Raw genomic sequence first — 17,886 nt, forward strand, 5'->3', positions numbered from 1 at the left:
TGCCCCGTCTCTTCCTCGGCCCCTTTCGCCGGGCAGGAGGGGGCGGTGGGGGCTGGTGTCCCCCCGCCTCGCCCGGGGAGCCCCGCTGGCCCGGGCGCTGGTAGCCGTGGGGCTACCTCGGCTGCGTTAGCTGGCCGGGAAGGGTGAGGCTCTGGCAGAGGCTCCAGTTCGGGGAGCCACAGGTAGGCGGCGGCCTCTTTTCCCAGGTTCGTGGAGGCTTTTTTTTTTTTTTTTTTCCCTTCTTTTCCTCCCCTCTCTCCTCCTCTCTCTTTCCAGCTCTCGCTTTCCCGGTTGGGAGTTTGGGGCGTTCAGAAAAGCGCCTGCAACGGCGCGGGGTTCCCCAGGTGGGGCTGCTCCGGGCTTTTCTCTCCTCTCCTCCTCCTCCTCCTCCCCCCGCTCTCTGGCTGCCTTTCCTCCTTTGTGGCCGCATCCAGGGCGCTTCAGCCCCCCCCTCCCACGCTTCCTCCTTCCTTCCCCCCCTTCCCCAATCTCCAATTCGGGGGGGAGAAAGACGGGCTTTTTCCTGCCTCCCGGCCGCCGGGCAGCTCCGTGCCGCCCCGGGCTCTCCCCGCGCCCGCCGTGCGGCGGCGGCGGCCGCCCCGCTCCTCTCCTTTCCCCTCCCCTCCGGTCCCTTTCCCTCCCTCCTCCCGCGGCCGCTCCCGCCTCCCGGGGCCGCTCCCGCACATGGGCGCCGTGCGGGGCTCCCCCTCCGCCCAGCCGGCGGCGGCAGCGGCGGTTCCCCCCCGGCCCCGGAGCGCGTAGCCCGGCCGCCCTCCCGCCCCGATTCATTTCTTGTTGTTCCCTCTCCCTCCCTCTCTCTCTCTCTCTCTCTCTCTCTCTCTCCTCTTTCTGAACTTTTGTCACCGCTGCTCAGATGAAGACTTTTTGCGCCGGGGACGCCTAGTTTCTCTCCCTCCCCAGCTCCGCCACCGTGCCCTGCGCTGCCCTCCTTCCCCCGGCCGCGATGCCGTTCCCCCTGCGGACCCTGGAGCCCCTGAAGCTGTGCAGGTTGGAGGAGGCCGGCGGGGACGGCGCGGAGCGGGGCGGCCCGGCGCCCGGGGACCACGCCGGGGCGGCGGAGGGGGGAGGCGGGCGCCGCCGCGGCGCGGTGCCGCTCTTCGGGGCGCTGGAGCAGGTCAGCTCGTACGCGCTGGTGTCGCTGCTGATGCAGCTCTCCGACCTCTCCCGCTGCGCCGGCGACATCTTCGGCGGGATCCTCAGCGAGGCGGACTCCCTCTGCCACCGCAACGCCCGGCTGCAGCGCCGCCTCGGCGCCCTGGAAGCGCTCCTCGCCCGCCTGGACCACCGCAAAGTCAAAATCCGTGAGTGGCCACCCTTCCCCGCCGCGGCGAGACCGGGACGGTGGCGGGGACAGGGCGGGGGGGGAACCGGCCGGCGGTCGCCCGCCCGGTGGCGGTGCGGTTTGCGCGGCAGCCTTTGCTTTATTTATTTATTTAAAAAAAAAAAAAAAGAGAGAGAGGAAAGAGGGGAAACTTAAGCATCCCCTTCCCGCCTTCAGGTGGCCCCGCCGGTGCTTGTGCCCCTCCTGCTGACCCCCACACCGACCCCGGGCTCCGTCCCGCCGGCTCCGGCGCTGCCTGCCGGCCGGGCAGGACGGTGTCAGCGTGTCGGGGGGTGGGGGGGTGTGTGTGTCCGGTGGCTGCTGGCGTTTTCCCAGTGCCTCCGTCTGGGAAAGAAATGTAATTCATCGGGGAGAGGGTGTCGGCAGCGGGGGGACGGGGGGAGGCGGGGAGCCGGCTGGCTTTAGCCGGGAGATGGTGCGGTAAATCCTGAGGGAGGGCTGGGGTGGGTTTGTTTGTGTGTTTACGTCGGGTTTGCGCTAGACTTCGGATCAGCCGGGCTTCTGACAGTTCAGCCCACATGCCTGATTAATTCTTTTGTAATGTGCCTGGGAAGACCTCAGTAAACAGAAACCTGGATATACTTTGCAGCTGGTTTTGTATCTCTCGGTTCTCCTGGGCTTCTGCTCTGTGTGCAGAACTGATCCCACGTTTGTATTTTCAACTTCATACGGAGGGAGCACAAGCAGCAACATCCAGATTTGGCCTCAGATTCCTAAGTAGCGGCAGCATGGGGAGGTTCTTGCTAAGTTTCTTTCTAAGCCTGTAAAATGGCCCTCAGAAGCAACCCACTGTACAGCTACACACAGCTATAGGAAAAGTTGTTTCTGAGCTTGGTCCAACTTTGGAGAAAGGATCCTGTAAAAATTGTATCTTCTACAGGGAATTTCATTTGTGTGTGTCCTAGCTCCCCACAGAGTAAGTGAAAGATGGCTTGCAACACCAGTTTAGCTTTCTCAATGTGTTGGAAACATTCAGGAACCCAAAGAACTGTGTTGCAACTTCTGTGACAGCTGTATAAGGTATGAGCCTAGCCTAAATAGGATTGCTGCTCAGAGACCACCAGTAGTTTTCTTCTAAATGGAAGTAGAAAGCCTGCTTTGCATATGGCATACTTTGGAAGAAAATTGTTGGGGAAGGCCTTTCACAGATAAGATTCAAAGAGTATCAGCCCTGTATGGGTAACTTACCTATTTCATTGCGGAATTACTCTTTATGGTATGCTTTAGTATACAGTTCCTCCAAAGGAGGAAACCATCATCAGCCTTACAAAAAGGCTCTTTCTGTGGTTTGTAAGTGTTAGGCTAAAGTTCCGTGGTAACTGGTTTGACTTTTTTGGTGCTTTGTAATTGCTTGACAAACTTAAGGAGCTTTTCTTCCTCATCAAGACAGGTAGATCCTTTTCTGCCAATAGAGTTACGTTAGTTTGGCATGGCATGGTGCAGTCAGATTTGAAATGAGACTGCTTTATTACTGGGGATACCTGCAGTATGGTGGTACGTTACATTGATGCCCTGATAGGAAGCAGTTTTTATTTATCAAATAGGGACCTAATTATTACCATACACTGATGCAACACATCTAAAGGGAAGGGTGATATGAGGCTAGTGCTGCACTGTGCAAACCCTAACATTTTACATGCGTCAGACATTTATTCTCTCTTGGTCATCGTTTTGCACAAGTTACATATTTACTACTTTTTTTTTTTATTACAACTCAGTTCATTGAGCTAAGCCTGTTATTGCTTTTAATTTTATGATCTTTGCTCTTGTCATTGCAATTCCCAAAACTGGACACAGTTCTTATGTTTGGCTTTCTCTGCTTGGTTTTAAATTCTTTGGTAAGTGGTGTCTCTGCAGTCAAATTTAATTTTGCTACTTAACAGCTGCATTGCTGCTGTTAATATTTACTTTTCAAAGATCTCATTTATTAAAGTCGATGAGAACTAATGCCAATTTCTTTCTAATTTTCTTAATTGTATGAAATGCAGACTCTTTGTAAAGGAAGATTATTTTATTTGCCTATTGTTTGCAAGGAATTGATGTGTAGGCTAAGCATATTGACATGAAGTTGCACATAAAGACCTATCAATTCCCTTCTTGTATGCTTTCTACGTATTTAATCTGGCCAAGGAGATCGGGTGGGATGATCAGTTGTAGTTAGCATCATGAACGTCTCTATAATGCAAGCTGTCAAGGCTTGTCTGCAAGTTTAACCCCGTTCCTGGCATTAAAGGGAAATATCTGCAAAACAAAGAGAATGGTTTAATAATGCTGGCTTTGTTTGCGAACAATGACAAGGGGGATTTTTCCTTCCCATTTTTGAAGATACACAAGCTTCAGGGAGAAAGCTGTTTGCTGGTGTGGGACTGTAAGAACAACAAGGAAAGTAAACAAATTTAATTGCTTTCCCATTTACTAGATTCTTGTTGCTCATAAACCTTTTCTTATGGGGAAAATATTGTAAACTACTGTATCAATTGTGGTGTACAGGCAGATGCAGTGTGATGTTGTATCAGATGATTTAAGTATTTTGCTCTGGTTTTCAGGATGAGGGGATAGGACGTTGTACACCTGCTTTTCAAATCATGGGTAATTTCTACTTGAATAAATGGCTTTTGTTCTCATTGTGGGGCCCAGACAATAATTTCCTCTTGGAACTGAAGGTCCCAGGGTGACTTCTGGGATCCCAGCATGATCTTATATGGGAAGGACTAGAAGAGGACTAGCAAACTTCAAATCCGGGTCGCAGCCACTTCTTGGGATGTAGCTGCAGCCTGGCAGCTGGCATAAGCTACGTCACGTATGTCCCTGGTGCTTGGGAAAGTACATACTTTGAAATCGTAAGGGGTTTTAATTTGTGTACTGTCATAATTTTGTTTCAGAGTAAAGTTTCCATGTAGTATCCTTCAGATAACAGGGGTCCATTAGTGCTTGTTCCCTGCTGAGCACGGCTGGGGATGTGAGGGAGGGAAAGCAGGCAGGACAAAGCTCTTTGTCTCCAGTTAGTCATTCTTCACAGTCATGGACTGCACTTGCTGGTCTGGCTGTACAGTGCGTGTGTAGGATCCGTATACTCCTAGATATATATATATTGGAGCATTAATAGGTAAATGTGTCTTGAACGGTCTCTGCTGCTTCTCTTCTGTTATATACTCTTTGGTATCCTGTAGTGAATGCGTTAGTTCGAGTACGTCCGTTCATTGCACCTCATGTGAAAGAACTTTCTGATGCGTCAAACTGGTTACGGATGTGCTGTGTTGCAGTAGGTGCTGCATCGTTGCAACCCTTACCAGGGGAAAACTTCCTCATCTACCAAGAGTGGCTGGACTTCTGCCATGCCCTCCAACTGGGAGGCCTGCTTTCCAGGGGTCTTGTATCGGTGTGCCGCACACGCTCACAGAGTTTAATTTCACATTCGCTTCGGGATGTTGAAGGTAGATTTCAGTTCTACGTAATCGTAGTGATGGTTGTTTTTTTCCAGCGTTTGCCACTGTTGGGATTCACTGGAATGGTTTGTCTCTCTCTGGTTTGGTTTGGTTGTCTTAAACTTTCCATTTAGGATTGTAGAGATGCTTTCCTTTATGTCCCCCAACTGGGAAACTTGTGCCTGACTCTGTTTCAATGAAGGATATTTTTAAGGCCATTTAGTAAAATACTTTCCTGGCGTGTATTTGAGCTTTGCATGATGAGCAGGGTGTTGTGCCATAAGAAGGGACATCAAAATATGATGAGACATGTCCCTGTGGGGCCAATGACTGGTCTATAACTCATTGTGGTGGGAGGCACTAATTGCTCAAGGCAGTTTATAAAATTCAAGTGTAGTATGCAGTACTTGTGACCTTAGTTTAACTGCACTAGCCATGTCTAGAGAATTAATTAGATTCAGTAGTCTTTTTTTTTAAACAGTCTTTCATCAGGTTTTCATTAAGCTGATGCGTGTTGCTGTTTTGCGTGGTGTTTTATTATATGTTTCCAGGATCCAGCTGCTATAATATGTTTTACACCATGGAACTTGCCTAAGTGCTTTTCATCTTTTAGCAGTGTGCATCTGTAGCTGTGACCTAGCATTAGGTGATGTAGTTTTCATCACTTTCAGTTCTTAAATGTCAGGGTGGGTGAGGATGAGTGAGGACAACTCTTTGAAGTGATCAGAGCTCATCGTGATGGCAGCAGAGAAATCTTGCGTGAATTACAAGGCCAGCTCTTGGGAAACACTGTGAGGCCTTAAACAGTCATTGTTTTTATAGGGCATGAAGAAGGACATTCTTTACATTAATATTTGTCCTCTACCATCTGCAGATACTTGTGCAAAAATTAATATTGCTGTTCTTGTCTGTGAATCCTAATGGTTTGTCAGACTGGAAGGCTGTCCCTTCCATCTTCTATGCTATTTATCTTCAGTCTTTCTGAAGAGATATTTTGAGAGAAATGCTGGGAGGTTAACCTAATGACAACTTCTGGTTCAGTTTCTCCAGTAGTAGGATGGGGTTTGGCCAGTTGTACCTCCTATTCTAACAAGAAGAAACTGATCCTGTGGGAGGGAGGAAATGCTACCTCCTAATTAGCGTTGTTGTTTAAAACCCTTCAGTGTTTGGTTTTAAAGGCACAGCATAATCATTTGATGTTCATGCAGAACGTGTATACATATGCATTTATTTCTTTTTTCAAGTTGAAACACATTAATGCAAGAGAGCTCGGGGGATGGGGAGTATGGCTTTCTATTTGTCTGCATGATGGACGGACAATCCAGTTTACACTTCATCTCCTGCTATTTTGTTTAGTAAGTATTTTCCACGCTTTGTGTGCAAGGCAGTACTGGAGCACATTTCCTGCTTTAGCCGAACAGGAAGCTTTATTCAGCTTATTCCTAGGGAAACCCCTCCTCCATCCCTAGCCACCAAAAGTGAGCGTTATTCAAGACAGTATCAGCACTAGGCAGGAGATGAACAGGCTGGCTGACTTTCTGGGCTTTCTATAGCTTGTGGCGTACGGAAAGAGCGTATGAGATATCTGTCGTCTTGTAAGAACAAGACGAAACCTTCTTTGGGAAAAGGTTTAGAAAAAAAAAAACCAACCCCAAACCAACCAAAACTTCCTCTCTCCTCTTCCTCCTCCCCAACAAAACAACCCCAAACAAACAAACCCCAAAACCAACCACCAAAACCCATGGTGTGCTGGTGAGGAATCTTTGGTGAGAAACTTTCAGGGGAAAAATTCTGTTCTAACAGTATTTGGGAGCTACAGTTTGGCTACAATACTCTGCAGATGCTTCAGGTGGCTGTGCAATGGTACTTTTCTTCTCTCTGTTCCTGTGTAAAATGAAGATTCATTAGCAAAGTTCAGTCCGTGTTAAACAGTTAATTCCTAAGTTCCCCTAGGGGGAAAAAAAAAAGGTATTTTCTCTTTTACCCTATTGTGATTATTCAGATTGCTGCTCAAAAGCAATATAACTCTCGTTTTATTTAGCTAGTGCAAGACTAATTATCTGTGGAAATTCAACCTGATCCAAAGGAGGTTTCGTTTGAAATAAGCAGGAAGAAAGTCTTGAGTTCGAAAAAGATTTCCCATGGGGACGGTGGGCCAAGTTGCTGTGCTGCTGAGTGGCAGAGCTCCAGCTGAATTCAGTTTGGCGAGGGCTTGGCTTGCTGTTTTGAAAACAGTTGACACTCTTTGGCTGAAATTTAGAGCTGCTTTGTACATTGCTCAGAACCTATTATACACCACCTGTGAACATTTGTTTCCGTAGATCTTATGATTGGCTTGATCATTGAGGAAAACGGTGTTTAGGAGAGGTAGTTAATGAATTAAACATACTTGTATTTAGTTGTTTTTAATTAGGATTTATTTTGAAGGTTCCTAGATATTTTAGGATACAATAAAATGTCCTCAGATGTTTCGCTTCCTATTAGTATTGGCACAGTCTCAGCTTGGTTGAGTGCGAGCTAGTAATCTTGGTCTTGTGGGCTTCCCTCCTAAGCTGCTAATACGAAGTTCCTGCAGAAGAGGCGTTTTTTGGGTGAACCTATTAACAAACATAAAACAACACAGTGGAAAGCCACTGAAATTCCTCAAAACCTCTGTCCTGGAATTTAAACCACCCTCTAACCTGTGGAGAGTCAGATGAGGCTTTCAGGGAGGATGGGGAGCAGATTATCCCACACGAGTTTAGTGATTCCTGCACCTTCCTCCAAAGCCCTTGGTGCCGGCTGCCGTCAGCCACGGGATACTGAGTTTAACGTTGCCAAGGCCATATTAGTTATGGTAATTCCTGGCCTTTTTTCCATATTTCTGGGTGAAGGAGGGGGAACTTCCCTTTCCTCCTCATCTTCCTTCCCCCCTCCGCCCCCGCATGTTTAAATAAATGATAGGAAGAATGAGGGCATGTGCTTCAGTTCCTGTTACCAGGAGTGTTAGCGCACCGCAAACAGAAAGGGAGATCGAGAAGTAGAAGGAATTAAAAAATGCCCATCGAAGGCTTGGCAATTATGCAAAGTCCCAGTTTCTTTTGTAGTCGTAAGCTAGCTATCAGCAGGCGAGATCAAAGCTGTCCTCCCTAACAGTTAACAAGATCAATTAAACACGGTAATTAAATGTTGTTCTTGGCTGTAGGTTTGATAGGAAACCTGCTGGTTGGATGGCAGTCTCCGGAGAGCCTGGATGACACGCCACTTAGGAGACTAGAAAAAATATCTTTCTACCTGTGGGTTACGCACAGATTAATGTGGGTGGACTTTGCAAGTTGTTTGTATTTATGTCTTACTATGTTTCAGTTGGGCAGGGCTTCTTCTGGCTTCAGGCTGCTGTGTTTTGTTTGGTGTGTTTTTTTTTTTTTTTTTCTTTGTCCTTTGTGAATGATGGTGTTTTATGTTAGGTTGTTTTAATTTATTTATTTATTGGCCTCTTGTCCTTTAATCAGCGTTGTGTCCGTATGAGATTTCGTTGCCCTTTGAGAATTCTGTGTAGTTAGAACAAGAATGTTTAAGGCCCTACTGAGTGTGGTTGAGCTTGCGTCAGGGAGCAGCCCGCAGGCAGGGGAGCTGTGCCTGCAGAGAGAGGCAGTGCCGACTAATTGCTTTGCCGTAATTCCTCTTGGTAATTTCCCCATCGGAGCCACTGGTCTACGCTTTTTGTGGGTTAAGGCCTGATTTATTTCCCCCCCCTTCCTCTTCTCTTCCTCCTTTTCTTTAGTCATTCAGGCTCCCTGCCCCAGGTGTGCTCTGAGGTGTTTCTCCATCTCCAGTCCTGCCTGCTCTGAGGGGTGACAGTCTCAGTGTCCGCTCTACACCTCACCCCCCACCCCCCCGCCATGACATGCCCGATAAAACTGGCCTTGTGCATCTCCCATTCCTCAAAAGCAACGCGCTCTGTGTACCTGAGAGTTGGTAGGATTTGGGAGGAAGGAGGTGAGGGGATGGGAGGCAGAGACAGGAAAGGGTGAGATCTGGTGGAGCTTCTGGCTTTCTCAAGACAACCCCTTCTCACCCCTCCATCTCAAACCCCATCGTAAGGCCTTTCTGGCTGGGGTTGTGGCACCTCAGTAATAGTCTTTGTCTTGTTTGAGTATGTCCCTTTGTTCATTTTTAATGCTTTGCTTACAAGCACAGAGATGTCTACTGCTCTGCTATCGGAGTGCAAATCAAGAGCAAAACCATCTACACCATTACGGTGGTAGAAGTGAGAACATCCAGGCATTACTTGAAATTAAAAAAAAAAAAAAAAAGAGAGAGCTCAAAGGGATTCACTTTAATGTATGTCTGTGGTTGAGTTCTTATAACATTTTAACCTAAAGAACACTTTCATGCTTCATTAGGTTTAATTTCCCTAATCGACATGTGAGCAGCAGCTCTGTTTTAATCTGAAATTTAACATCTTGACAACCAGTAGATCTGTTAAGTCAGTTGATTGGATATTCCTTTTACTGTATTCAGGCTGTAATCTTAACTAGGCAAGTTTTGATTAATCTAAGATTGTAATTTTTTAATTAACTTAGCTCCTAATTTTCAGAGATTAGGACTATGCCTAAACAGATGTCCCCTGAAGTAAATTGAAACTATGGATGCTATTTGAAGAATTGAGCCACTTAATTTTCCTACTGGCAATAAATATTGATGTAAATTGTAATGGAAAAATGGCAAAGTAGAGGTTTCAAGCATACTGAGTAATAGTAATAGTGGGGGGGTTTTTTGTTTGCTTCTTTTTTTTCTGGTTGAACGATCAAGTGGAAAATGAAAACAAGATACTTCCCCAGAATGTTCTAAATGGTAGCGTACCATACTTTAATGCTCTTCTTTGTCTTTGCGCCTCCCGTTTCTCTTTCCGCCCCCCCCCCCCCCCCCCCCTCCCTTTTTAGTATCAAAGTGCTGGCTACAGAAGAGCTCTCATCAGCTTCTAAGTGGTGGGATAAATATTGTCGCTTGCTGGCTTACATCTATTCTTCTGTGTCTGGTTATTACGTTGGTAAGCCTTCTCAACAGCATGGGTTTGAGTAAGAAAGCAAGTTTAGTCTTTCTCCTGGCAAACGGACATCTGTCTTCTGTTTTCTACTTTGGCGAGTTTTGGCTTTTGGCAACAGATGGGTTTTGCTGACGGGAAGCTCAGCAGGACCAGAGAGGGATGCTTTGTGGGTTATCTCTAGTGGCACCTTTTGTTCCTGTTGTATGGGAGGAAAGAGCTCCCAAGTGGGTGGTGTTGGCTTTCCCTTCCTATTCAATATCTAGTTGATGCTGAGTAACTGAATCTGCTTCAGTGGCTCGAAAAAACAAGTGATGTTTGGCTAATGTAGTATCTTTAAATGTTAAAACCTCAAATGTTGTTAGCCACATTGTCTGTAGAGCTGCTTAAAACATTCTGAATTAGAAAAAAGAAGCCAACCACCAGGAAAGGGGATCAAGGTCTTATAAAACTTATCTAAAATGTTCCCTTTTTTGTTAGCGGTGGTACTTGATTTTCAATTTAGAAGAAAGATAGCGAAGCTTGATTCATTACACAAGATCCACCCCCCACCCCACTTATTCTGGACTTGATGCAAATAAAATCCTTTTTTCTCAAATTTTGAATGATCCAAGAAATTCTGGAAAGAATTGCTTGGTAAGATTGAGATGTATGTTAATGTGAACAATATGAACAATAATTCAATGAAGTATATAGTTATAGTCTCCTTTACGCTATTTTGATTTGTAGCGTTGGAAAGACGGAGGCCCTGTATTGTGAACTTTAACATTTTAAATCCGAGAAAGAACTTAGTAAGTTTGTTCTATTTGTGGTATGAGGGAGAAAGAATGAAAATAATATAATGTTCTTAATATGCCTCGGTGTGTTAGTTTAGATACAGTTTTCTAAAACTTGTTCATTAAACTATTTCCTTGCTCTATTAAAACAAAGGTAGGTGGTTACTGTGCAGTTCCTCCTGCTTGATTTATTTACTTTTTTTTAGTAGCATGTGTACGTGATAGAATATCAAGAGTATTATAAGATATAAGCATATTTATCACTAAAAGTCAGTTTGCACGGTTGAATGCACGCCATAGGGAACAGATAGGGTAGGAAATAGAAGGGTGATAACGGGAGAACAGCAGGTTTTTCGTACCAGTTGTGTTCCAGACCTTGATGGAAGCCCAGATACAGGGGAAACTGGTATGGCAACTGATCTCCGTGGGGCCAACGCCCTCCCCCGTATCTCTGGCTGCTCCCCTGGCAGCGGGGAGCCTGTGCAGTCCTGCTGGGCAGGCTGGGGCAGCCCGAGCCCTGCGGGGAGCGGTCCCGCAGAGGCTGGGGGGGGGGGGGGCCCGGACCCCGTGGGGCTGCAGCTGGGCTGGCCCCAGGTTGTGCAACGTGTGCCCCAATGGCTCTGCCCCCGCGCTTGCTGAAATCCCGGGTAGCGTTGGGTAGGGACTACCTCGTCCCGGGGAGGTGAGCATGATCTTAACAAGGGTGGTTTAAAGGTAAATAGATTATTAGAGCTGATTTTGAAATTATAATCGCAGTCGTAATTATATAATAACTCTATTATAAAATACACAGAATTGTAGTCTGTGATTGTGATCTCTACATTCAGGAAAGCTGGAGAAAATGAGGTGAGGCTGCGCCAGTTCTCTTGCCCTGTCTGGTCTTGGTGGTCGGTGGTAGGATAGGGCTGCCCTTCAGCAAGATGCCCCCTGAACGGAGAAGAGGGAGCTTGTGCTTGCTTATCCTGGAGGAAGGTGAAACTGCTGTGTTGGCCTACTTGCAAATTTCCTTAAAATATTAGAAAGCATTTACTTAGCACAGCCACAATACAGATTTAACTGTGAGCATGAGGCTCTTTCCTCCAAGAGAGTCTAGTCTTAACACATACAAGTCAAGCTAGAAGATGGCAATTTAGTTAAGTGTGGTTTGAAAAAAATCTGTGTTGGAGAACCTGAAGTTTCACAATAGTCATGGGCCTTCTTGAGGTCTAGAAGAAGAGCAGGTAATTAGAAATCCACAGAGTGTTCGCCTGAGGCAAAGAATACCACAAAAACATAGAGCTCTTGGTGTTTTTTAGTTTGTCACGTTACAGAAGCCTCCGTTTGTTCTGTATCTGTTATAGAGACATTACATCTACTTGATGGTAATGAAGACCAAAGCCACCTGCAGTACTTACTATCTTGCCTGCTCCCACTTGTTGCCGAGTTAGGCTTGAATTCTGTAATTTGGGATGTCCCCTCTGCAGAGCGTGGTATGTAGGATGGGAGGGAGTGCTCTTCGAGGCGTGTTGTTTTGACCCTGTTGCTCTAACAGAGCGTGTTTTCCTCTCCCACCCCTTTTCCCAAGGCACGAAATACAGTAGCTTTTTTCCTTGCAAACCATTTTGCTACTGTTAGTAACCTTGCTGACAAATTGTGAAACTTGCTGCAGTTTTGAAATAGCTACAGCTTGTAAAGAGTAGGTCACTTAGCATTGTACATGGAGATAATGTGCTGCAGGTTAATACATAAAACATTTAAATGATTTAAATGCATTGTTTAGTACCAACTGGTAAAAAAAAAAAAATGAATTAGGTCACAATAGACAAAAGCTTGTCTTCATTTGAGCTCCTGTCAGCTTGGCACGTTTGTGCTCAGTTGGTTTTTATCACTAGTTACGTCAATACACATACGGTGTTTCTAATTTAGATTATTATTAGTGGCTTACAGAAATAGGCTATGAATAAACTTAATCCTGAAGACAAGTGAAAACATGTGTATATTTCTGGTAAAAGTTTAAACTTACCAGGGAGAATCCAAGAATATCTGAACATTTAACAGAAATATCAAATTAGAAAAATGACCAACAGAAAAAAGGCAGATCCCACCAAATCGCAGGCTTGAGTACGAATGCTGTAGTTACACCCCGAAGTGACCAGACTGAAAGTCCTGCGTGATCTCAGTTAACACTAGAGCACAGCCTCCACTTACAGAGTGTTATAAAAGATACTTGAACTGTATGCCGGTTTTTATTTCTCCCCTGCCTCCGCGACCGTTGTTGAAGCTGTGACTGGGTGAGTTTGAATGGAATGAAACTTTTCAAGGAAAAGGTCACTGAAATCACAGAATCCCAGAAATGGGATGGCACCTCTGGAGATCACCTAATCCAACCCTACTCAGAGTAGGCTCAGCTTGAGCAGGCTGCTGGGGTCTGTGCCCAGTTGGGTTTTGAATATCAACATGGATGGAGCGGCCACAACCTGCCTGGGAAACCTGTGCCAGTGTTTGACCACCCTCACAGTAGAAAAGTTTTTCCTTATGTTAAATGGAGTCTTTTGTGTTTCAGTTTGTGCTCATTGCCTCTTGTCAAAACATTATAAGTGGCAACACTAATACGTTCTTCTTACTGGAAGGTTATCCAAGAGGGGTGCTAATTAGTACCCAAGATGGACAACCTGATCAAGAAAGCTGGCGTACTCTGTGGCCTTAGGTAAATGGCTTAGCGTGTTTATCTGAAAAAGGATGGGTAAGGGAAAGTGTTAATTAATCTTAAGTAACAAAGCTGGCAGTCAAAAACCATGTAATTATTTACTTGAGGACTTCTGACCTTGCAGTGATTCTTTGGAAGAACTTTAATGCTCTCGACAAAAATACCTACTGGTTCTATTGAAAGGCAAGGTAATAAACTTAATATCAGAAAGATGGAAACTATCTCCAGTGGAGATAGTGGAAACTTTCTAGTGTCTCATCTTGCAGACACTGTCAGCAATGTCTCTTAGAGATTGAAAAGCATTCACTGTTTGCAGGAGGAGCCCCGAACAACCCTTCCGCATACTTAAGAATTTCAGCAGTGGCTTTTTTCAAAATTCTGACAAAGATTCTTGGCTAGTTCTTTGGAAATTGTCTAGGATCTAGGCTACATTAATACAACACCCTGTTTTTTCTTTGCTTGTCAACGGGAGTTTTATTAAGCAGGTTAGAAAAGATACCTTATAGTTGTGTTCTTCACCTTGCTCGGGACAAGCAACTGAACTCCAGTGAGAATTACGGGAAACACCTTTTTCATCATCCACATCAGCAGTTCATCAAATAAAGTAGTCCCTCAGTATCCTGAGTTGCTGCTAATTACCACATTTGCCTATCCTTCCCTTATGTAAGCATCCTTTTAGGCTGAGTTCATTGGCAGGACTTTGTACACGTGATGGTGCTTTAAATGAAACTTGTGATTTAAGGGCTAAATAAAAGCTATTGGAGAAAAATCACTTATTTTAAAATGGTTTTGTTAGACTCCGGGATTATCTGGTATTTTACATAACCTATTACTTACATGGATGGCAAGCTATTATTATACAGTCTTTTTTTTTTTTCTCCAATGAAAGTTCATAAACTCTCGTTAAAGTGTCCAAATTCACATGGAGGAAGCCAAACTGGCATTTGATAAAGCTATATTTAAAGCTCTTGGCAGGACTTTCCCCATATGAAAGATGTTATATGTAAGCTCTTGGAATAAAACTTTAAGAAGTTTTGAGATGACAATTCTAAAGACTACCAGATCATCCTAAAATTAAGAGATTTAAATACTAGATCACGGTTTTGTGTCAGAGTTCTCTTGTCTTACACCATCTTTGTATTGTAATTTAAATTGATTTTTTTTTTTTGTTGGTTACAACACCTTGGGGAAATATCCGTTGGATAAGCTTGTAATCTCAGGTATTTGGCACCTCTGGTTGCTTTCTGCTGTGGAACCTTGCAAAAATGGGGTTCACTGAAAAGTCTGGCCTTAAGTATTTGAGCATAATGAATGATTTTAGTGGTGTGTGGGTTTTCCCCCCCCCCCCCCCCCCCCCCCTGTTGTGTTTCTAAGGGGAATAGCTATGGCCTGTGGCATACATCCTGTTTTCACTGCAGCAGAGAAACCCTTGCTTTTTATTCATAATAGCTACTATTTTTCTTCTTTGTTAAGGCTGCGCACATCTGACCCAGGATTTCTTAAAGCCAAAGGCTAATAGAGATGTGTTCCTTTGTTTTTTAGCAGAGAGGAAAAGGTTGGTGTTTTGTTGATTTTTTTTTTTTTTTTTTTTTAAGCAGTTAGTTTTCCCCGTGGTGTTTTCAATCAATTCTTGTGTGCGTCTCTCTCAAAAGAAGCAAACCAACCCTCAACAACATAAACAAAAAAGCCCCCACCAGATGAAAACAACTGATTGACTTTGTCCAAACTGTAAGAAAACCAAAGAAGTAAAGGCAATTTATCCTAAAAGCATATATTCTAATTTTTTCTAACCCGTATTAGTAGTGTAGATCAATAATCTAATTCGCAGTCATTTTTAAGTTGATTATATTCCTTGATACGTGTTTTTATATAAGTAGATCATGTAGCTAAAATCTCTTTTGCCTGTTTCTTGTTCGCGTTTAAGGTCAAGAAGACATGGAGGGGTGAAAGTCTGGGTTGACTTAGGATTTGCATCTTCCAACATCAGTTTTGACCTTGAGTTGCTAAGTATGAACTTGGAACAGAAGAGCTTTATAGGAGTGGGTGATGGATGGGTTGTAATATTGAAGTCTCCCTCCCCCATGCTTGCATCCTTGGAGCTCAGTCCCTCGTTAGACTGAAGCGTTGTCTTCCTAGGGAAGAGCCCGTTTGCTTCAGGAGTTAAAAATGCTGAGGCTGGCGCTTTGGGAGTGCGTTTATAGTACTGAATAGATGTAAGAGAGAGAAAAAAAGTGAAAAGTGTGTAGGTAAGTTGTTTTTTTCTTTTCTTTTTTTTTTTTTGAGGGGAGGCGGGTGTTCCCCAATGTTTTGTAATAGTTGTAGTTTTAGTAGTTGTTTTAGATCAACATCCTGCCTATCTATTGCATAGTAAATGCTATTATATTCCTTTTACTTTCTCTCTGCAAACAGCTTGCTTTGTGCGTGGGTTGTGTTACATATTTTTTTTAATTACTCTTTTATAAAAAACATCTTTTTGAGCCCTATCCACCTCCAGCTTTTCCCCATTTATTTCAGTAGCTCTAGCTATCACAGGTTTGTGTTTCGGCAAAATTGCTGAGATTACCCCTCATTCTTCTCCACTGAAATGCTATAAAAACAGAGAGGGGGTTGTTTTGAGAGGAGAGGGAATTACTAGCAGTGGAAGAAGCAGCCAAATGGTGGTTTGGGTGGTTTGAGCATACCCGGGGATGCTCTGGAAGCTGGTTTTTTTCAATATTGAAACAGAGTTTCTCCTAGCTAAGGATTGCCCTTGAGTTTTTGATCAAGCTTTATTAATATTTGTTAATGAGTCTGGTATAAGATCAGGACTGCTGTAGAGCAGTGGTGGGCCGAGCAATGCTGTGTGAAGCTGCCACGGTGGCTCCCAGCTGGGCTTCTGCCAGCGGTCTGGGGTGCCCCCAGATCAGAAAGTGGGGGAATGTGGCTACCTGTGCTGTCATATCCAGTTGATGTCTCCTCTGCATTTAATGAATCTGTTTTGCTGTGGATGGAAAAGGTAAAGTGGTTACAAGAACAGATGTTTTGCTGGAGGGAATTTTAAGAAAAAAAAAAAAAACAAAACCACAAATGAATGTGAAAAATCAACAAAAGCTAAAATGCTGGGGATGAAATCCTATGAGTACTACTGATGCTTAGAGTGCTCGCGGTTGCCAGCATCCATGTGAGGCCTCTAATAATGACCAGCATTCTTGTACTGTAAGCTTGCAAGATCTCCTCTGATATGATTTAAGGCTTTCCTGAAGGTTAGAGATGTTCTTCCTCCACAAGTCTTGAAGGGACAGATCTTGGTTTTGGAAATTGGAAATACTGTTACTGAATTTGTGGGTGCAGAAGAATTGACTGATGTGCAAAGAACTGTGAAACTTCGGTATGAAAATACCACCACAAAAAGTAGATAAATCCTTAAATGGAAGAACAACGTCCCTCCTTTGAAGGCTAATGTTTCAAAAATGAGCCACAGCATAGATGTGGCCATAGCTATAGCTAAAAGACATTCTCACTCAGAGAGGTCAAAAGGGCTGAGGATGACAGAATTCCCATTTTACAGTTGAGACAAAGAAAATTCAGAAAACTCAAGTGGCGCGTCCGGATAAGCTAGTATCAGAGCCTGCATCTCGCTCCTGGTGAAACAGGATATCCCAATGGATTAAGCTGCTCTCCAATTTGTAGGCTGCACAAGTTTGATCTGGCTGGAATCGGCTTGCCATCTGTTGAACTTCACTTTGATCAGTTTGGCTTTGATGAATAAGGGCATCAGTGGCCAAACCTATCCACCAGATCTGAGGAGGAAGGGAGTAGGAGTGCCTGGTATTTTGCAGACTTGGGCTGATTGTGACGATTAAGACGACTTTAATGATAAAGGAATATAATTGCATTATTCCCTGTGATATTCCATAGGCATTTAAATACAAGGCATTGCTTTTCACAGAATCACAGAAACTTCAGAGTTGGAAGGGACCTCTAGAGATCATCTAGTCCAACTCCCCTGCTAAAGCAGGATTGCCTAGAGCACAACACTCAGGACTGCATCCAGGCGGGTCTTGAAAATCTCCAGAGAAGGGGACTCCACAACCTCCCTGGGCAGCCTGTTCCAGTGCTCTGTCACCCCAGCATTATATGAAATTAGTATTTTTATTATTATTATAACACTTCATTCTGGTGCACTAGGAAATTCACCACAGAAGTACCTTCTCTAGTGATCAGTGTTGCAATGGTCCAAAGGTGTCTTGCATTTTCTGTTCACCTGCTTGGCTATGTGCGTGCCCAGAGACATTCTCTGCAACGCCATGGTTCATGCTTGCTCCTTCAATCCAGTTTGTGTTGGCAGCTTTCTCACTGCTCTGCTCGTTAATGCCTGGGCTGAAATCTTTCCTTCTGCTTCAACAATCCTGAAAAGCCTTCCTCAAAAATCCCCACTTTGCTTAATTCCAACAAACCCTTGCAAACCAATCGAATAATGGTTTTATCACATAAATTGGCAGAGGTTATAATGTATATCTACATACCAAAATTACTTCATCAGGTATGTCTGAGGATTTCTGTGGAAAAGTTCAAATGCTTTTTGACTTCAGTGAAGTAAATTTCACAGAAGATATATATGTGATAACCCC

General features: G+C 44.4%; 1 protein-coding gene across 6 annotated transcripts in view; it reads left to right on the plus strand.

Annotated features, from left to right (window-relative positions):
• Positions 1 to 842: 842 nt before the first annotated feature.
• NHSL1 (NHS like 1) overlaps positions 843 to 17,886 on the plus strand; it is a 187,896-nt gene continuing 170,852 nt past the window's right edge. For 4 of the 6 annotated variants that reach the window (XM_063329481.1, XM_063329482.1, XM_063329483.1 and 1 more), the window contains exon 1: positions 847 to 1,322. In XM_063329481.1, the coding sequence (XP_063185551.1) occupies positions 965 to 1,322 (358 nt within the window). In that variant the 5' untranslated portion in view covers positions 847 to 964. Of the gene's footprint in view, positions 1,323 to 17,886 lie in introns of all 6 variants that reach the window. The other 2 variants (XM_063329490.1, XM_063329491.1) reach the window with 2 other exon arrangements.

Source organism: Chroicocephalus ridibundus, chromosome 3, assembly GCF_963924245.1.
Source record: "Chroicocephalus ridibundus chromosome 3, bChrRid1.1, whole genome shotgun sequence".
NCBI classification, from domain to species: domain Eukaryota; kingdom Metazoa; phylum Chordata; class Aves; order Charadriiformes; family Laridae; genus Chroicocephalus; species Chroicocephalus ridibundus.